Source organism: Sipha flava, unplaced genomic scaffold (assembly GCF_003268045.1).
Source record: "Sipha flava isolate LNK unplaced genomic scaffold, YSA_version1 45_pilon_pilon, whole genome shotgun sequence".
NCBI lineage: Eukaryota > Metazoa > Arthropoda > Insecta > Hemiptera > Aphididae > Sipha > Sipha flava.
In genome coordinates this window covers 538,782-559,590 of record NW_020273227.1, presented here as the reverse complement: position 1 = coordinate 559,590, position 20,809 = coordinate 538,782, and the positions used below count along the sequence as shown (strand labels likewise).

Below are 20,809 nucleotides of genomic sequence, written 5' to 3'. Positions count from 1 at the left end.
AAGTTGCAATTCGTAATAATATAATCATGTCATTATATTGAACGACGTTGAAGATAGGTGCCCAACACAATGTGGTATTAAATAGTATTAATTAATGGTTTAATTGTGTCACACTTATTTACGAAAAAAATAATAAATATGTATGGGCCACATCTATACTTCAGAACCAGACGAACGTAAGTCACAGTATGCCAACTTTTCATAAGAGCATAATAACTGAAAAATAAAAATTGTTGCTTAGCTACAAACCATAAATTTTGAATTTATGTACCTATAAAAACTAACTTTAAATATTAAAAATATACATGCTTTATCATTAGATAGTTTATTTATGTGTTGTTTTTAAAGTTAAAGTATTATATTTTTGAATTTAATAAAAAACATGGGACTTAAGTTATTGTAGATCTTTATCAAAAACCAGTTTTAGGACTTATAATATTGATAATAATTAGGGCTAGGATTAATATACATTTGCATGTTTTTTCCTTAAGTCCAAATCGATTGTTTGTCAAATTTGTCCACGATTTTGCTTACTCTCGTTTAAATAAAATCAATTTTTTTTTGCATATTTTTGCATATTTTGAACACAATGCATATAATTGCATATTTATAGATTTTAAGGTTTTTTATTTTTTTTTAACTTAAATTTTTAAATTTTTATAAATTATTGTTAATTTTAAATGGCGTTTATTTCATAATACCGATAGTTTTTGGTTTATCCCATAGAGTAAAGAATGTATAGAGGGGCTATACCATAGAGTAAAGAATGTTTATCCGTTGAATTGTAAATATATAGTATAAATATTACCCATCTAATCTTATCTTATCTACGACCGATAGGATTACCTACACATTATTTAACGACGTATTTAATTTCATTAGTACGACGTGTGTTGCATAAATGTGCGGACACTTATACTTAAAATTTGAGTTCTTTTAATAACAGTATTAGTTAACAATTTTATAAAATACCGAAAGTTCAAAGTGAAAGTGCCAAGTTACGTCAATTTGTAGAAGAATTTTCAAGTGACATTTTTAAAACAGATGGTAAAATATTATATTGTATTATTTGTGATCAAGCTGTGCCCGTAACAAAACGTTTTCAGGTGGTACAGCATTTAAATACAGGCAAGCATAACAAAAATATTAATTTAAAAGCCAAATCTAAACAGTCGTTCATTAAAAATACATTAGATAACCAAAATAAACAAGCGAATTTTCCTCTAGATTTATGTCAAGCAATGTTAGAATCGGATATACCTTTATGGAGGTTAAATCATCCATCATTTAAAAATTGTTTAGAAAAATATACTGGTAAATGTGTTCCTGACCAGTCTACAATTCGCAAAAACTATGTTTCTTCAATTTATGAAAATACTATTTCTCGTATTCGTTCGGAAATTGGTGATGGGCCAATTTGGGTTTCAATAGATGAGACCACGGACGTTGACGGTCGATATGTTTGTAACGTCATAGTTGGTCTCCTCCACGAAGACAATTATTCAAAGCCGTATCTATTAATGTGTGAAGAACTAGAAAAATGTAATTTCCAAACTATTGGCAAAATATTTAATGATGCAATGCACCTATTATGGCCATCAGGAGTGAAGTACGAAGAAGTTTTACTTTTTGTTTCTGACGCCGCGCCATATATGGTTAAATCAGCGAATTCCTTGACTATGTTATACCCTAATTTAATTCATTTAACATGTTTGGCACATGGGATTCATAGAATTAGCGAATGTTTACGAAATGAATATTCTACTGTTGATAAATTAATAGCGACAATTAAAAAAGTATTTTTGAAAGCTCCCAGCCGAATTATCAAACTACGTGAACTATTCCCAAATTTACCTTTACCACCTCAACCAATTATCACTAGATGGGGTACATGGTTAAATGCAGTAGAATACTATTCAAATAATTTTGATTCAATAAAATCTGTAATATCAAATTTAGACGACGAAGCAGAATCAATTAAAAAATCAAAAGAATTGTTTGAAGACAAACATTTACAAAATGATTTGGCATATTTAAAAAGTAATTTTTGTTTTCTCATCCAAGCTATTACTAACCTAGAAAAAAGTACACTATCCCTTGACGAAGGTTTAAACACTATTTTAAATGTGAAAGATAAACTGAATAAATGTAACGGGAGAGCAACAGAATTGGTAAAAACTAAAATGGATTTTATACTAAAAAACAATAAAGGATTTAAAACACTATTAAAAATTCATAGAATTATAAACGTTGAATATGAAAATGAAGAAGAAGATATTGATATTAATCTAACTCCAGGGAAAATCGCGTCATTCAAATATGCACCAGTAACCTCGTGTGATGTGGAAAGGAGTTTTAGTCAGTATAAATCTATTCTACGTTCAAATCGCCGGTCGTTCATATTTGAAAATTTGAAACAACATATCATAGTAGCGTGTAATAATATAAACTAATATTTAATGTAATTATATGAACTTATATTTAATGTAATAATAATAAATTATGAATTATGATAAAAATACATATCTAGAAATAATAAAAATTTGTTTTTGCATATGTTTGCATATTTTGGTAAATCAAATGCATATTTTACAATTTGTTATTGCATATAAATCCTAGCCCTAATAATAGTAATATCATAGCCTTTTAAAATATGTGCAGGGACGGCGCGAAAGGGTGGACAATAGGGGCTGTTGCTCAAAGCCCCGCGGTTCTGACTTAACTGAATTTAAAATATTTTATTAATATAAATTATTGATTATTATTATGACCCAACATTTATTTTGCCCAGGGCCTCGCGAACTCTAGCACCGTCACTGAATATGTGTTTAAAATAAACTACACAGGTAATCTTAGTAGAAAAGTAGGTATTTAATAAAACCAAACTTACGTCTATTGAAAGAACAATAGGTATATTATAATATAAATTTAATGTATTTATATTGTTGAAGCGAGTACAAAGCAAACACATTACTCTTGAGCGGTAGAATTATCGTCAGGAAAGTTTTCTTTATTTGCTCCATAAAGAAAATCTTCGAAGAAAGATCTATATTCTTCAGGGACTCACTGCATTAAGTTCATGAGATCTCTATACTTCTCATTACTTATTTTCTTTTTAGTTACCTACTCTCAATATTGGAATCATCGGTGGCATAACAACTCTGTTCTTTCCGATTCCTTTTAAATTCAACAGTTTTAAATGCATAATTTGAAAAACTGGTCTTATAGTACAAGTTACTCTCTCCTTTGCTAACCTGTAACCACATTGCATTAGATATTAAAAAAGGTTCTTTGTCCGTGTTATTTTTCTTGTAACAAATGGGCCTTCTTTGCTCCTTAAATAAAGAAAATCAAAAAAATCTTCAAGACTCATCCTTCTTACTATATATTATATAGATTACCTAAAATTAATTTTAGTTAGGTTTTTAGTGAGGTTCCGGTATTCAAAGGGCTTCGGTTTAAAAACCGATTATTTTCAGTACGGTTCCACTCCCTGGTTACATTATAGGTAAAATTAGTTTGAAATATTTTATAAATCGCACTCATATATTATACAACACGTATATAATATAGCAGGTCAAGTCCTTAATAGACCGTCAAGCTGTTGATGATGATGATGATGATAATGATGATGTGCATAATAAAAATTAAATTGATAAATATAGGCCTAAAAAAATGTAATGCACTCCGAGATGTCAGGTTCCCGACGCGAGTACATTATTGTTGGTCTTACTACGCTAACCAATGCCCAGTATTTTAATTTTGGGTAATTTTAATACAGCTAAACAATTCAACTATGTTATTTATTTCGTTAATTATGATTAAAGATCGGATTTATATGCATTTTAAATTGTAAAATATATATGCAAATACGGACTATAAAAAGTCAAAATATGCTTAGAAAAATTTGAATTTGTATAAACAAAAGTAATACTATTATAACTTTTATATATTATTAACCATACATTAAAAAAAAATTTGATAGTCTGTCAAATCTTGATAAATTACAATAATTGAATTCTTTTAATGGAATTTACTAACAGATTTTAATTAGTTTATGACGCTTGCTCCGGCTAAGGAATAGCTGATATGAAACTGTATTAAAAGTACCGGTTTTGCACTTATCCCGGCAGTTAGGAAAGTGCAACATTTTTTTTTTTATTAAATGATTTTTTTTAACTATAAAATTGTCGAAACACTTTTTTTAATACACATTTGAATTTCTGATATGTTCATTAATATATGTTAAAAAACTGCTTCTCGTAAGAATACAGTAAGATATATGTTCCATTAAACTGAGATTTTGCAAAACCGTATCGCTGTTTAGGTTACACTAAACAACTCCTGTGCCTAACCCGACCTCGAAGCGTAACGCTATAACTAGCGTCCATGTTGTTTGCAGATGGACTTTTTCGACTGCACCTCGATGCTGGTGCCCAAGCCCTGCGGTCCTAGCGTAGGCCGAGTGGAGTCGATATGTGCGAGCAGCGTTCCGCGTGCAGCCGCGACGTGCACGGTGACGACACGAGGCCATGGTGCACCGGTCGCATTACGTCTCGTCCGCCGAAGGACAGGTGCCGTACACTTGCGAGCTTTGCGGCCATCTGTCACCCAATCACTTGGCGTACGACGGGCACGTGGTCGGCGTGCACCCGGACGCCATAGAAGTAGTGTGGGCTGTGCGCGGCTACTTCGAGGATAACGTCAACTCGCGCGCGGAGCGCGTGGGCGCCGCGCACATCGTGCAAATATGTCCCGGAGGTATAGGCGCAGCTAGGGTGAACCATCTGAGTGGGCTACAGCCCTCCTACCAAAACTTGAAATAACCTGTAGATTACTCCTACTCTTATATACCATGTTGATTTATTTTAGATTCTGAGCCAAGTTGGATTTACTGCAATGTGTCTTTTTTTGTATATGACACTATTGTAAGTTAAGTATGCCATGGAATATTTTCAGGAAGGCTAAATCTTGGTTCAGGGAGGCTAAGCCCCCCTAGTTGCGCCTGTTCCCGGGGCTGATTGCAAGCGGCGACCGTGGCAGGTCCATCAGAGGCGGAAGCATCAGTCACGATGGCGGTGGTAGTGGCGTCGGCCCGGAACGCACCAAGCGACGTGACGTACGGTACGCGCCGTACGAATCCTGCGTGTGGTCACGTGGGAAAGTGCATGCCGTCGACGGTCATCAACGTGATGCCGCCGAACAGAAATTGGCAACAGGCCTGCCCGATGTCCAAGTCACGTGCACTGGCGTTTATATGTGTATTAATACGTTTCAAACCGTTTTTCGGCAATAACTTTCTATAATTTCTTTTTTTTTTTTTACTTATATTTCGATTTTAACAATTTTTACCAATTTTCTTTGAACGAACTGTAATACTTTGTATACAGGGGCGTCATTTGGGGTAGGGCAGGGTGAGCAACGGCACCTCTAACTTAAAAAATGTTGACAATTGGCCCGCCATTCATACATTCATATTCATTCATACTGTGTCGTATAATAAACTTATGTATTATGTTTTTATACATATATATATATATATATATATAATAGTATCTATATATTTTTTTTAAGTTTTTTTTTTTATTTAGTTTTTGGTTTATCAGCTTTCTTATCAAATGTGTACGGCCCGTGGAGTTGATTTAAGCGTGTTGGTGAGGTACACTACACTCTTCGGTGCCTCGATATATCAACCATCTATCGTGAATCTATGGTGCCTCCAAGCCTCCACACGCTCGTCAACGACGCGTTGTGGAATCAATTCATGTGTGTGAACCTTTTTGTATAACAAGACCAACATCTTAGAAATAGAATAAATTTTGTTAATTTTACTCATTAATAAAAACTATTTTAATTGACAAATTGATTATTTATAAAATCATATCGGTTTCGTCATATTGCGATTATTGGATTACAATACATACAGATAAGATTATATATTAAACACAAAAAACAATGAAAATTTCATTTAAAATTATGAAAAAAAAATAAATACCTTATTTAAAACCATAAGTATAATAAATGATTTACTGACTGGAGAAAGAAAACTGTTAGAAAGTTTACTCGAAGATTTGACGTTAAGCGATCTGGTTTATTTTAAGCACGCTCCGCTCACATCAACCAACGTAGAACGATGTTTTTCGAAGTATAAAAACTAACTGGCTCCTCCAAACCGAAGAACATTGGATTTTGAAAATTTAAAAAATTAGTTTCAATTCAATGCAACAACATTTTTAAGTATATATTTATTTATACTGTATACATGCATATTTATAAATTGTAACTAATGAGCATAGGCGCAACTAAAACCCAAATGTTGGAGGTGCTGAAATTACGTAGCTCACACTAACCCTCACACACACTCTCAATAAGTACTATATCTCAATTTAATCATTAAATATACCATAACAACACATATACACTAATATTTTAATTTATAAATATTAACAAGCATTAAAATGTTACACAAATATTAAATTATTTTATTTAAGCGCCATACAGTACTAAAAAATACACAAATTAAAAAAATATTATAAAATATACAACATATAATATTCACACTAGTATTATCTTGCGATGACTAATGGAATATTTTTCAAGTATTTATGACGATGTAATTAATTAACTATTACTAGTAATATATAATCAATGCTAATAATCATGAACTACTCATCTTTTTGATAAAAGCATCAATAAAAATAACTACATAAAATAAGAAAAACACTATTTTTGTATAATTTTTCAATTATTAATTTTTACTCTAGCATCCCCAAGCATCGCCCTATTTGCGCCATGCTAATGAGTTTGTTATTTATAATATATAAATTGCAGTAAGTTATTGGAAGATAAAATAAACGTAATTTTATGAATTATAACGAAACATTATTTTTTTAGTGCAATTTTAGATTCTTTAAAATGCGATTTTCGATGTATTTTAGTGTAATGATGTAATTAATTTTACTACTATCTTACAACTACAACATCCATGCTCAATTTATAAATATTACAAAAAAATTATCATTACCAATCATTACAGAAAAACCGTAGGGTAGTAGAATTCATGAAAATATTAAAAAAAACTACACATTATGATCAAAAGTGAAAATTGTTAATTTAGGATAAAAAAAGTGAATACTCGGTAACACTATAATATTGTAATGTAATTATAATATAATAATTATATGTAATATAATTATAATTATTAAGAGATTAAGAGGAAAAAACCCTGTGAAGAAAGAAAAAACCATAAATAACAAATCATATTAAATATATACATATATATATATATATATATATTAAATAATTATTTAATAAAACACTAATTTTAACATCATAAAAATATAGCATTTCTACACAAAAAAAGGTAATGTAGTAAAAATTATGAAAATATAAAAAAAAAGTGGAAATTTTTATAAAATAAGAAAAAACTTGGTAATATGAAAAAATAAATATGTAATGGAATTGGCAAAAAAAAACCCTGTGAAGGAAAAAAACCAAAAATATTGACAAATTAAATTAAGTAGTTGAAAATAGTTGTACCATACAATAAAAGGTATAAAAAATGTATAAAAATGTATAAAATGTATTAAATGTATAAAAATGTATAAAAATGTATAAAACGTATAAAAATGTATAAAATTCATAACAATTTATAAAAATATATAAAATGAGAATTTTCTAGATCCCGATGTTTTCAATCTACTGCCGATTGAACATACGATTACGCATATGGTCTCTGTGGCATTACTACCGATTTCGGATTTAATAGCACTTCGGAGACTGTCGGTTCAATCGCTCCCCCGCCCTCGCTTAACCTGTATATATACAGAACGGCGTTTGAGAAGTTCTTCCACCCCTCAACGCTGACGTGTTCGATCTCCACGCGCCCAAAACTATGGTCTCTCGACACTTCCACGGTCTGAGACATGTGGATGGTTTTGGGCACGTGGAGAACGACAACGGGGGCGATCTCACGCGCCAAATCGAGAATGCCGGCTAAACCGCCTTTCTGGCGGCTGCACAAATCTTCGGCACTGAACCGCCGGTTTCGATCCTACGCCGGAGCCGGCCACGGCGGTGAAGTGATCACCGCATCGGCCGTCACTTCGGATAGTGCCGCGAAGCTGTCCCCGACCCGAAACTCGATCCGGTGGGTGACTCCGAGCTCTGCGGACTTCCGGTGGGCCAACCGTATTTTGGCTGAGTCGATGTCCACGGCGATCACCTTTCGGCACATGCGCGCCAGCCGAACGACCAAGCGGCCGACGCCGCAAAACGGGTCGACGACCGTGCCGAAAGCGCACCTCCGAGCCACGTGCACGGCCAACACGTCCGGGCACGCGGACACCGAGAAGTGCAACTTATACGCAACTGGTCGTCGCTGGAACCGCCAAGCGGCCGGTTTCGCCACGGCGTCAGGGGGGCACGGGTTCTGATGTCCTTGGGCGGCAATCTGCGGTTTCAGCGTCTTCAATGCGGCGGACTCATCAGAGGGGCCCGATGGCAACGTACTGGGGAAACTGAAGGTGAAAGCGGTTTCTTCCACCTCAGTCACAACCGCGTCCTTCTCGGGCTCATCTTCAGCATTGGTACGCAACATATGGTCCCTTACGGTTCTCAGCTAGTGCTTTAATGTTCCATGTTTCGGGGGCAGCGTCAGGTGTTCCATCCCGGTGAACGCTTCCGCGGTCACCGGCACCTCATCCACCTGAACGCCGACGTCCGCGTACTTTATCCCTCCCATTTTCTTGGTCGTCGAAGCACCGGTATCTCGGTCCCCGGACCACCGACTCTCCGTCTGGGTATAACCATCCCGAGTGGTGGCATGCGGTTTTCCGACGGTGGTCGACGTGAGGATCACGTCTGGTGACCAAGTCGCTCACTGCCGTCGACGTGGCCCGCAATTCTTCGTACCAGTAATGGATAGAGTAACGGGAACCTGGTCGACCACCCCCGTACCCTCGCGGTCGCTTGATGACGACCGAAGTGGGCCCGCTACGTTGGAACCGGTTTTGACACCGGAACCACCCACTCCTGCCGACCCCTGGGGTTCCGAAGCCCTTGAGGTGGTAACAATACTCGACTGATAACAACTCATATTGTGGGTTTTCAAGTGATTTCCTTCACTACATTTTAACCCTACTGCCAGGGGGTTTTTGATCAAGGTTTTCCTTCCTCTAGGACGGCTGCCACCCAAGGCTGAAGAGCCCGCCCTACCCTTTGTTGAGAACCGCTTTGTCAGCCCTCAGTTCGTCGACCTGTCCAACATGGGAGACCCTGTTGGTAGTAAACTTCCGTTGGCATAGCTCTCGGAACTGTTGAGGGACGCAAGCCCCCTCACGACGTCAAGGTGAGTCTTCGTGGGGAGGTTAGTCAAGACGTCACGCTAGACGAGAAACATACCCAGCCCTACCAATAAGGCTGGGAATATATATATTTTTTTTTATACCTCAATAAAGGATAATTGTGAGAGACTGTCTTGTGACTATTACGGAATATATTTATAATCTATAAAGTTAATTTATTAAGGAATTTATTACGTATACAGGTTTACACAATCGACCTCACCCACTTTGATTTATAAATGATAATATACTTCAACTCTCGTTAAATACTAACATAAATAATAAAAATATAATATCAAATTAAATAATAATAAATAATAATATTAATAATTTAACATAAATTCTTATTGTATATAAACTATTCAGATTATATTTTTCAAAATAAAAAAAAAACTAATTAAATTATATTATAGATTCAACTATTTATGTATAATCACAGAATATTTTATGCTGTAATAATATAACAAATATTCTGTTATTTTTAAATAAAAAATATAAGCCATTTACTACATGCAAAATCAACATTATCCGTTATCAGAGTAAAATCATATGTGTGCCCGGGAATCCCAGAAATGTAGTAAACAGGGCCCCTAAAATGTATGTCTAAAATTAAGGGATTCCTATTTTAACTGATGTTGCATAGATTAAATGTAATTTATTTTAATATATTCGCCAAAAAATAAATCATGTTTCATAATATAATATATATATTTTATTATATATTATAATAAAAACTAAAACTAAATTTTCTTGCAAAAATTTACTATGATAATACATCAGATAAAATTGACTACAAAAGTACAAATCATAAATAATTATAGCTATCTGAAAGAAATATACTAAATTCAAGGAAAACATATCCATGGGACAAATAACCACAATATTAATTAAAAAATTTGATTTATGTTTATTTAACTATTTATACATTATAATATATTAAATATACCTAATGAACTTTTTACTTCATTAAATATACATGTTTTGTTAATATAAAACCCAAAAGTATAGTAGGCAGTCCGTTAAATACAGGTATCCATACGCTATGAGTATAGGATACTAGAATAAAACAAGTTATAGGAAAAAATGTTGTATCTGGCAATTGTCAATAATTTATTTAAAAATAAGGTTTATAAAACTTAAGAAAATTTTTCAAAAATTACAAAAATAATTGTTTATTTTCATTTGACCCAAAAATCTTCCTAAAGTTTTTAAAATTGACCCTTAAATACATCCTAAAATTTTCTTAAAAATTATTATTTTATTAAATATTTAATAATCTAGGCTTAAAAAGGTTGGAAAAAGATTAAAAAACCTTACCTGGTAGAAATATCTGCTCGACAGATGTCTGCATAGACCAGTGTTTCCCAAAGGGTGTGCCGCGGCACACTAGTATGTCGTGAAATTTGAAAGGTGTGCCGCGACAACTTGAACTTTTTTTTATAAAAAAACATAAAATGATTTTTTTAAAAATATTAAAATATATCATACAAATAAAAATGGTGGTTTGAACGTAATCGAGAAAACGATATCGAGAAATAATAATATTATTACCTAATAACGATCATTATATACTTATTATTCGATAAGTAGATAATATTTATCCAAAGTGTGCCGTGACTTATAAAAACTAATAATAATGTGTTGAGATGGGGAAAAGTTTGGGAACCACTGGCATAGACTATCTCCAATGACTGGCGAATCCAATATTACAAAAGTCGACAAATTGACCACTGATCTGCGGATATGCGGAAAATAGTTAACTGACAAATTAAAATTGCTTAGACTTGAAACTTTAAAGTATTAATAGCTTCAGGAAATATTAAAAAGAAATTATATGTGTTTACTCTCGACTCCGTTGTTGATGTGACAAATATTTCGTAAGAACTATTGTTAGATGAAACATTTAATTTATAACGTCATAGCAACGCGTTATTGTTAGTAGCCAATAATAGTTATTGTGCGAATGATGTAATTTTTTTTCAATTTTTTCAATACACCAATCAAAAGTTAAAAGATTATTATTTTAAGAGCTAAGGAGTACAATTTTTCGAAAATTAATGTCATGTACCAACAATTAAATCTTCTGATGAGAACAGTATATAAGTGTTTATGATAATGTTGATACCCAGTAGGTTATATATATATATATATATATATATATATATAAAATTTGTTACAAAGTGTCGACATAAAATATGTAATTCGCTCAGTGTAATGTCCAGGAATTTTTAATGAGAGGTTAGCGGTGTTAAAAGTAATAATATAATTAAGAGATTGTGATTTGAAGCCAAAAACTTTACAAGGAGACTTTAATGGTTCAGCCATTCAAATTACTTGTAACTCGTAAAATTAATGTTTATACAAGTTCTGATAAATCATAGTTGTATTATGAATACATTTAAAAAAAAGACAATTGAGTCTTATCCCTTAACCTCCCTTCCCTCTGAACCAGGGCGTCATTTGGGATAGGGCAGGATGTGCAACGACACCTCTAACTTAAAATTTTTTGGTGGTTGGCCCGCTATTAATACTCCAATATGCCGTTATAATAAACTTATGTATTATGTTTTCATATATTATATAATAAATAAAATATATATTTAATAGTACCTATACATTTTTTCTAGTTTTTTTTTGTTGAATTTTTTGTTTTTCAGCTTTCTTATCAAATGTGTACTACGCGTGGAGTTGATTTACGAGTCTTAGTAAGGTACATTATACTTATCGGTACCTTCATAGATTAACCATTTATCGTGAACTAAGGTGCCTCCAATCATAAACGCTTTCGTCAACGATGCGTTGTGGAATCAATTAATTTGTGCGAATTACTGCGATTTCGTCTCTCAACTTTTGTAACTTGTAACGTGTATATACGTATGTCGTTTCGTGTGCGAAACTTTTTTGTATAACTACAATAACATTTTAGAAATGGACCAAAAAAAAAAAAGGCAACGCTGCTTGTCTACGAGAAAGCAAAAAAAAAAATGACTACTTGTAGCCGATTCTTCTTGTCATAATTTAGTTAGCATGTTTAAGAAAGCCGAATTTAATCAAATTGAAATAACTGTAAGTTTTAATTTAATAATATGAATGCACCTACCTACTCGTATATTAATTTATAATGTAACTTGCGTAGGAATGTAAAGACTCATAATATTCTAGTTAAACTATCTTAAATGCAAGTAATACTCGTAAATATCTGCCAACTTCAAATTATTAATAATTAATAATTTGATGTTTTGTACGATTTATTATTATTTATTTTTTATTTATTTTTACGATTTATAAAAATTTTTTTTTTTCGGATAATTGACTTGGTATAGTTTTTATTCGTTTCATTAATCAGGGAGTTCTTTTTGTCGCACCCTGTATTAATAATGTTTAATTTAGGAATTAAAATGTTTTTCGTTATACCTTTTGCCTTTTTTTCAAATAATAGTGAAATGATTGTAGCTAGTAGCTTTACTTTCATGTCTTATAAGCTTTTAATTCAATGAATTGTTAGCTATTTAAAAGTTGCATTAGTCATAATGAGTAATTTCAATTAGAATTATAAAAGGGAAAGAAAATATATTTACATAGGTTTGCTTAGGTTACCTACATTTATATATAAATAATTTTTTTTTGTGGCCTGGTGAAACGTCATAATTGGCCTGCCTAAAATTTTGCACATTCGGAAAAAAAATTGAATTAACGCCCCTGCTCGTATACAAGTAATAATAACTATACGTGTTACGTAATTACCATTTTTTTCAAATATATTGATTCGTTTAAATGTATTTACTATATAATAGCCTACAACAACACTACAACAATTATAATAATTTACCTCTGACATGGAATTCCTTAGATACGTTTTTATTCTTTTTAAATTTGAAAATGTTCTTTCATTTGTTGCAGAGAAACAGGTAGCGTGACTAAGATTTGAAAAAGTTTAAATATGGTTGGATAAATTGACTGGTTACACATAGCCATAGCCTCTAGAGCATTATTTGGTTTCTCTGTTGTTTGTATGAATTTTCTCTGCCATAATTTGTATTCTGCTTCAATAATTTGATTTTGAGATCCATCATTCTGCAAATCTTCAATATATTTATTTGAAAGAATTATAATATCTTCGATGGGACCATTTTCCCTAAATAGAGAATCGAAACCTGATAAAATCGATCGATGAACATTGAACCTTTCTTCTAACTCTGTAATACATTTGTCAAGATAAGGAATAAAAATTGATGCTCGATAATATTGTTCCGGAGTATTTAATGGTATATTGCATCTATTAGTTTGTTTTTTTGTTAATCTCGGAATTTTAATTTCAATATCAAACGACGCGACAAGAATAACCAAAAGTTAAACCAAAGTAAAAACTCATTATATAAAATTAATATTCTCTTTCTCGATACCTACGTACCAAGTTTTTTTGACTTTTTAAATTTTTTTCTGGGGGGGTCGAGACCGCCCCCCCCCCCCGTAAATACGCCACTGCGCCTAGGTAACTAGTTAAAAAATGAATTGTAATACAGTCAGACTTTGGTAGTATTCCGAATACAATATTCGAAATACTGTATTCAGAATATTTTTTAAATACTTTTTTTGAAAGTATTCAATAAAGTATTTTGAATACTTATAACAAGTATTCTGAATACTGTATTTGGAATACCGCTAAATCATATTTTTTAAATGATTTTATTACTATTAACTTACTAGGTATTAACTATACCCTATCTTGTATAAGCTAATATCAGGTATTTATTATTGTTGTAAACCATAAACTATAACAGTTATGTAATATAAAAATACAATAAAATAACATATATTTAACCTACAATTTCAAATATTTCTGTTGAGTGGACATTGTTATTTTTATAGTATGAAAACTAGAAATATTTTAGAAGAATTCTAAATAATTTATTCGGAATACATTTTGTATAAAGTATTTTACCCAAGTTTGAATACAGTGTATACACGAATAAAATGTATACAACAACTTATTATACAATTATATATATATTTATATAATTCAATTGTCAATTTTAAGAACGAGCGATACTGAAACATATACACATGTTAAAAAGTAAAAATACGACTACATATAGTTAATTATACTACATACATTAAATTAGTAAAATAAAGTAAAATAAAGTAAAAAAAATTATAGTCGGCACTTTTCATATTATTCACCCCCCATGATTTTAATCTTCAGGACAGCCCTGCTTGCCTCCCTCTAAATACGTCTCTCTCCGTGGTTGAAAAAGTTTGGGAATCGCTTGTCTACAATTTGTATATAGGTACGTGGAAATCGTCGCCCTCCTACACGTCACACAATCGTGCCGAACTCTACCGCCCGCCGACCGTGTGACGGACGGATGCAGTACCGACGGCGCACGATAATCCTCCGCAGAACAATACCGTGCCCGGTCCGGTCGCGCGCGACTTGGCAACACTGTAACCGGATTAATTTGGTTTTTAAAATTTTTTCGTAAAATTTTCGAATCTCTGGCCACCGACCCATCGGTCATAGGAGCCTACACGGATTTCGTGATCGTTTTGGATTTTCGGTTCCAGGACTCGGGATTAACGGGATGCGTAACTACGATCTACACCACCCCTCCGCCCCGTCGGCCATGAGTCTCACCCGTCCGACCCCGCCGGCCCCCGAGGCCTTCGTTCGTCATGTGTAGCCAACCAACAGCCAGGAACATACAACGCATACAATAGCACGATCATTAGTGTTCTCATCTTTCTTGCTTGTCCAGTGCCACTTCTTTCTGACGTTTCACCCGTTTCCAAATTCATCTGTGCGTCGCCAACAGGTATCTCTGTAAGTACATCCAACACATTTGATTACTTATGTTCGTCGTGGCCGCGTTCTCTAATGGCCTGCTACATGCCGCGTCGTTCACCGCCCGATCGCTGCGTGTCCGGCGTCGGCGGCACCGTACGCCGTTGCGAACGCGCAGCGTCGCGATTGTCACGTTGTCGCACCATCGCCCCCGGGGTTGATGTTCTCCGTTCCCCCGGGAGCGATGTCCGTACTATTAACGATTCGAAACCGTAATCGGCAACTGTGGGTCGACTACGTTTGCCGTGCTAAAATCGGTTTCCGCCAAGTCCCATTGCGGCCACGGCCTTGACACTGTTTCCTCGATCACCGTTCGTTCTCATTTATTGTTTCAATCATCCCGTACACGACCACCTAATTCTTAGGTGGTCGGCTATTCGTCTCCTAGGTGGCCAGCCACCTTTTGACGAGTTTCCCAAGTCACATGGTCGCTGCGACACGATTCCTCCACGCTCATCAATGGCTCTCGTACCGAATGTTCGACGATCGACCGGTCCATTATTTACTTAGTTGCTTTTACGCTATTCGTTACAACTGATACAACAAACTGCATTGTTGATTGCATTTAAACTGGGCTGTTGGTTCATACCGTACGCGTATCGCTCTTAGTATTTTGTTTCATACCCGTGTAATCGTAAAGATTCTTGTCGATTACAGATTTTTTTAATTTTTTACTGTCCGTTCCAGCTAAAACAAATCCAATATTAGTTCATGCATATCTCTTCTATGTATATATATCTATTTTACTTGTTGACTGTTATTTTTCACATAGTTTATAATCAATAGCACTGATCTTGAGAAAAAGAGATTGTGAAAGTGTTTAACAACATTTGTGCTCATTATATTAACATAATGGGTTGATTAAAATACAGTTTCTTTAAATTATTTTAATTTCTTGGTTAAGTAGGTGACATGTTTTTTCTTTTTTATGTATTATTTTGATATTATTCATGTTCTATATAACATTCATAGTTTAGTATATAATAATTCTTAAAACTTATTATAATACAACTATTAAATTCATACTATCTCGCAATAACATATTATTTATAATTTATGAAGTTTTCTTCAATCGTTTATTTTTATGATAATATTTAGATAATAGATTAGATTTGTGTATGTTGTATCCCTGTCTATTTATTGGAATAATTATAGATTATTATGTCATAGTTAAATTAGTTTTTATTTTTAAATTAATTTAATATTCTAGTCAAAAGTCTTGTTTTATTATATTAATATAATTTAAGGTTATATTAAAGTTCTTATCACTTTTAATTTTTAATATATATTCATGTGATGAATATATTATTTCAAAATAACACCTTAAAATATTCTTCAAAAAAATGTTCTTAGTTCTAAGAAAATATGTACGATGCAACTACACATACAAATTGTCTTAATTTTAAATTACTTTTAAAATGATGTTCCTTCAATTTTTATTTGGTCAAGTTTTGTTTCATTATTATATTATTTTTCTTTGTACAGTTTCATCTTAAAAATTTCAAAAATAAAAGTAATTTTTTCTTAGCAATTGTACTTAATCGGATATAGTATTTTACTAGGATTTATAACTAAAATATATTTATTTCTATAGTTAATCAACCATTACGCTGTTTAATGCAATGAAATATTATTTTTATTTTAATATGATATTTTTGGTATCAGATATTTTTACATTTGATGGCTTTGAATAAGATATATTATATTATGTTATAAAAACGATTATATAGGAAGACTTAAAAGGTGATCTAGGTGGGAGTATTATCTTGTGTATGTTATGCTACCTGATGCATCTTATAATTCTTTATTATTTCCATAATTAACCACCATTTGATTGTATTGTGTATTATTTTGTCTTGAGTGGCTACAAATAATTTGATTACAGTTGTTTTTCTGCTTTGCTACAAGATGCATTAAAATCTAGACAACGTTTTATTCCTAGCCTTTGACACTTCAATTTTTTCTATCCAGATTTATTGTACTTAGGACCATACATAAAATGTTCTTAAACCTCCAAGGTGACTCAAACTTGGCATCCAATTATATAGTGCTTTCTAAAATGTTGAAACTTCCATAACAATTGCTATATTTGTCTAAATCTCTAGGCCAGAATTATTTTCCTATATTAGTCGGCTGCCTTAATATTCAAACTTATTTACTCGTTTACTATGTTGATGTTGAATTATTGTGGTTTTTAGAGATATTTTAGTTTTAATGCTACCATTATTTTTATCATAAATTGAGTTAGGTACCTACTTGTTAGTATTAATGTATAAATAGTATGTAAATGTGTTAACGTTAAAATTTGCATTAATTAATATTAGTTAATGTCTACCATTGTTTGACTTAAGTTCTGTTAATTATTATAGATCAATAATTTTAGTTTATCTCTTTAAAATTATTTATCTAACTCCTAGGAAGGTTTTTTTTAATTATATTTAAATACCACCATTGATTTAATTGGAGAAATAAAATTATTAAAAACCTAAACCTATCTAAATATCAATTTTTTAATTTCCCTATTAATATGTGTCCTATGTATTATTGCATGTATTTGTTATCTCTATAAAAAAAATTGAAAAAATAGTTTAGTTTACCTAATTACATACTTTTTTTTCTATTGTCTTGGCAATTCAATAAATCTCATTCTAACAATAATATAAAAAGAAAATTATTTTAAATTTCTATTAACCTTTTAAAATATAAATTTTAATTTTTATAGAATTTTAATTTTAAGTCTACATTTATTTTATTTATATAACGTATGTAAATTTATATATTTTGTGTATTTTACCTTGTAGTATTACATATCAATATTGTTTAAATTTAATTAGCTTAATTTTTTTTATTTTATAAATTTTATTTTTTAGCGAGTTGTTGTATGAGTCAAAAAACAGAAAAACCGGTACTGTCAGGTCAACGCATCAAGACCAGAAAAAGAGGTATAGACATGTTTAATAAAATTTGTTTTATAGTAATTAATAAACTATATATTAATGTTCTATTTTTGTTCGTTTGAAGATGAAAAAGAAAAGTATGATCCTTTTGGCTTCCGAGATTATATTCTTGGAGGCCTCAATAGTGCTGACACCGACCTAGAAGCAATATGGAAGTTCCTTGATCAAGCTGGTTCTAAAGTTGATTATCGTCGCTACGGTGAAGTTCTCTTTGATATTCTAATTGCTGGAGGTCTTTTAGGTAAGATAGAAATTATTATTGGTTTAACTTATATACATTTTTATAAATAATTTTGTTTAGTCCCGGGTGGATCTATATCTCAAGATGGAGCAATATCACAAGATGGGGATAAACTGTGGAAGACAAATGCATGTGTTTTTGATGCACCTGAAGACATGGTATCCATGCGAAACTATGAACAGGTATTCATCAAACTTATGCGTCGATACAAATACCTGGAAAAAATGTTCGAGGAGGAGATGAAAAAAATTTTGCTGTTCATTAAAGGTTTTAGTGATATTGAACGTGTTAAACTGGCACGTATGACTACATTGTGGATTTCCAACGGTTCTATTCCTCCTACTGTTCTTCAAGTGCTGACTAATGTTAGTCTAAACTTAAATTTAATTTTGAGAATTTATTATCTGTATTTGTTATAAATTAAATTTTTATAAAATATTTTTTTAGGAACATTTGATTAAAGATGGCTTGGCATTAGAATTTCTTATTGAACTTTTTGTGACTTATAAACAAGAGGTAGGCATAACCCATTTACTGACAGTTTTAAAGAAAGGAGGACTTGAAAGTCGGTTAATGGATTTCTTACCTCCCAACAAACGTACTGAAGAAAATCTCCGTGCGCAATTTGAAGAAAAAGGATTGGGTGATGTGGTTAAATTACATTTAGCTCAAGCCAGTCAGGAAGCTAAACGTAACTTAGATATTCAACTACATGACGACCTTAATGACAACAAAAATATGAAAGAAATTATTTCAAATATTAAAGAATTGTCTTCTAAGCATGATATTCCTGAACATGAAATTATTGTTTTGGTAATTATTAACTTTATTCATTATATTTCAGCATATTGCATATATTTATTTACTCATAAGCAAATATTACTTGATTTTTCATGAGACTCAACAAAAATTATAATTAAATGATAAATTTATATCTTATTCGATTAAAACATTTAACTAATACAATTAAAATTATTTTTTTTTTTTTTAGGTATGGAGTGTTGTAATGAGACAAGTTGAGTGGAATAAAAAAGAAGAATTACTTGCAGACCAAGCGCTTAAACATTTGAAGCAATATTCTCCATTGTTTTTAGCTTTTTCAACAACTGCACGTTCCGAATTGGCACTTATGCTCAAAGTACAAGAATACTGTTATGAGAACATGAATTTCATGAGAGTCTTCCAAAAAATTATACTACTCTTCTATAAAAGTGAGTAAATATATTATATATTTTGACCCATAATAGAAATGTAATATTGATAATTTAAATTATTACAGCTGAAGTTTTGACAGAAGAAGTAATTTTGAAATGGTACAAGGAAGGACACTCAAAGGGTAAAACAACATTTTTGGAGCAGATGAAAAAATTTATTGAATGGCTTCAGAATGCAGAAGAAGGTAAATATTAAATTCTTGGGGGGTTATTTTTTTAGGTAATTAAATTATTAAGATCTTAAAAAAGCAAGATGAAAAGTATAATTTACTCTAGATCTTGATTATTCCTTAACTATTCATTTAATTGTTGAGAATTAAATGTTTTATAGAAGTTAATTATATTGGCATACAGTTGCATTTGGTGCTCATACATTTTTGTCTGAGTTCCACTGTTTTATGTTCAAACTAATGATTTTTAAAATATATAATCTTTTGTTATAACCAAGGTTCTACACTTAATGCATTAAAAAATTGAAAAATAATTGCTTAAAAAATAATATACTGACTAGTGTACACTGTACAATAAAGTTGCTTGCATGCAAATGTATGCAGTATTATAACAAACAGAAATAATATTGTGTATAAGCTGTTAACCTAATGGTTAAACATAATTGTTTACGAATTACCTATGGTTATACAATTTGTCGTGTTACAAAATATTAATACAGTGATAAATTTGTATTAAAATAAATACGGGCCAGCGATGGTCACTATTGCGAGTTCTTGGTACCTACTATAGAGATTATAATATTATTGTTAAATACATTGGGAGCTGGAGCAATACAAATAATAGCAGTTGATGAATTAATTTATTTTGTGATATGATATAAAACTTAGAATTTTGGTTTTCATATATCTAATATTTTATTATTAAACTATATATTTTTTTAAAAAAAATTTGTTAAATCCATGAAATATGCATATAAATGTTCTTAAACCCAAAATATGCGAATTGGTACAAAAAGTAACAAAATATGCAAAATTATGCAACAACAATTTTTATATCTGAAATATGCAAATGCCTAAAGTTCTGAGCCTTGGTTATAACTTTATCTCTGTCTTGGTGATGCTTTTACTATTTTTTGTAAAGGATCTAATGCTTAGCAGAGAAATATTAATTCATTTTGAACAGTTGCCTTCGGTGCTCACACATATTCGTCTGAGTTCCACCCTCTTATGTTCAAACAAACGTTTTATAAAATACATAAT

General features: G+C 31.8%; 2 protein-coding genes across 2 annotated transcripts in view; one reads left to right on the top strand and one right to left on the bottom strand.

The window, feature by feature from the left end:
* Positions 1-8,053: 8,053 nt before the first annotated feature.
* LOC112689604 (trimethylguanosine synthase-like) lies at positions 8,054-8,599 on the bottom strand. The gene has a single exon (XM_025563385.1). The coding sequence runs from the start codon at positions 8,597-8,599 to the stop codon at positions 8,054-8,056; it is 546 nt and encodes a 181-aa protein (XP_025419170.1).
* A 6,434-nt stretch (positions 8,600-15,033) lies between these two features.
* The window catches only part of LOC112689612 (protein krasavietz), a 7,334-nt gene continuing 1,558 nt past the window's right edge, over positions 15,034-20,809 (top strand). Inside the window, exons 1-7 of the mRNA XM_025563397.1 lie at positions 15,034-15,165; positions 18,057-18,128; positions 18,208-18,384; positions 18,445-18,749; positions 18,832-19,197; positions 19,376-19,595; positions 19,664-19,783. Of these exons, the coding sequence (XP_025419182.1) occupies positions 18,068-18,128; positions 18,208-18,384; positions 18,445-18,749; positions 18,832-19,197; positions 19,376-19,595; positions 19,664-19,783 (1,249 nt within the window). The 5' untranslated portion in view covers positions 15,034-15,165; positions 18,057-18,067. The remainder of the gene's footprint in view (positions 15,166-18,056; positions 18,129-18,207; positions 18,385-18,444; positions 18,750-18,831; positions 19,198-19,375; positions 19,596-19,663; positions 19,784-20,809) is intronic.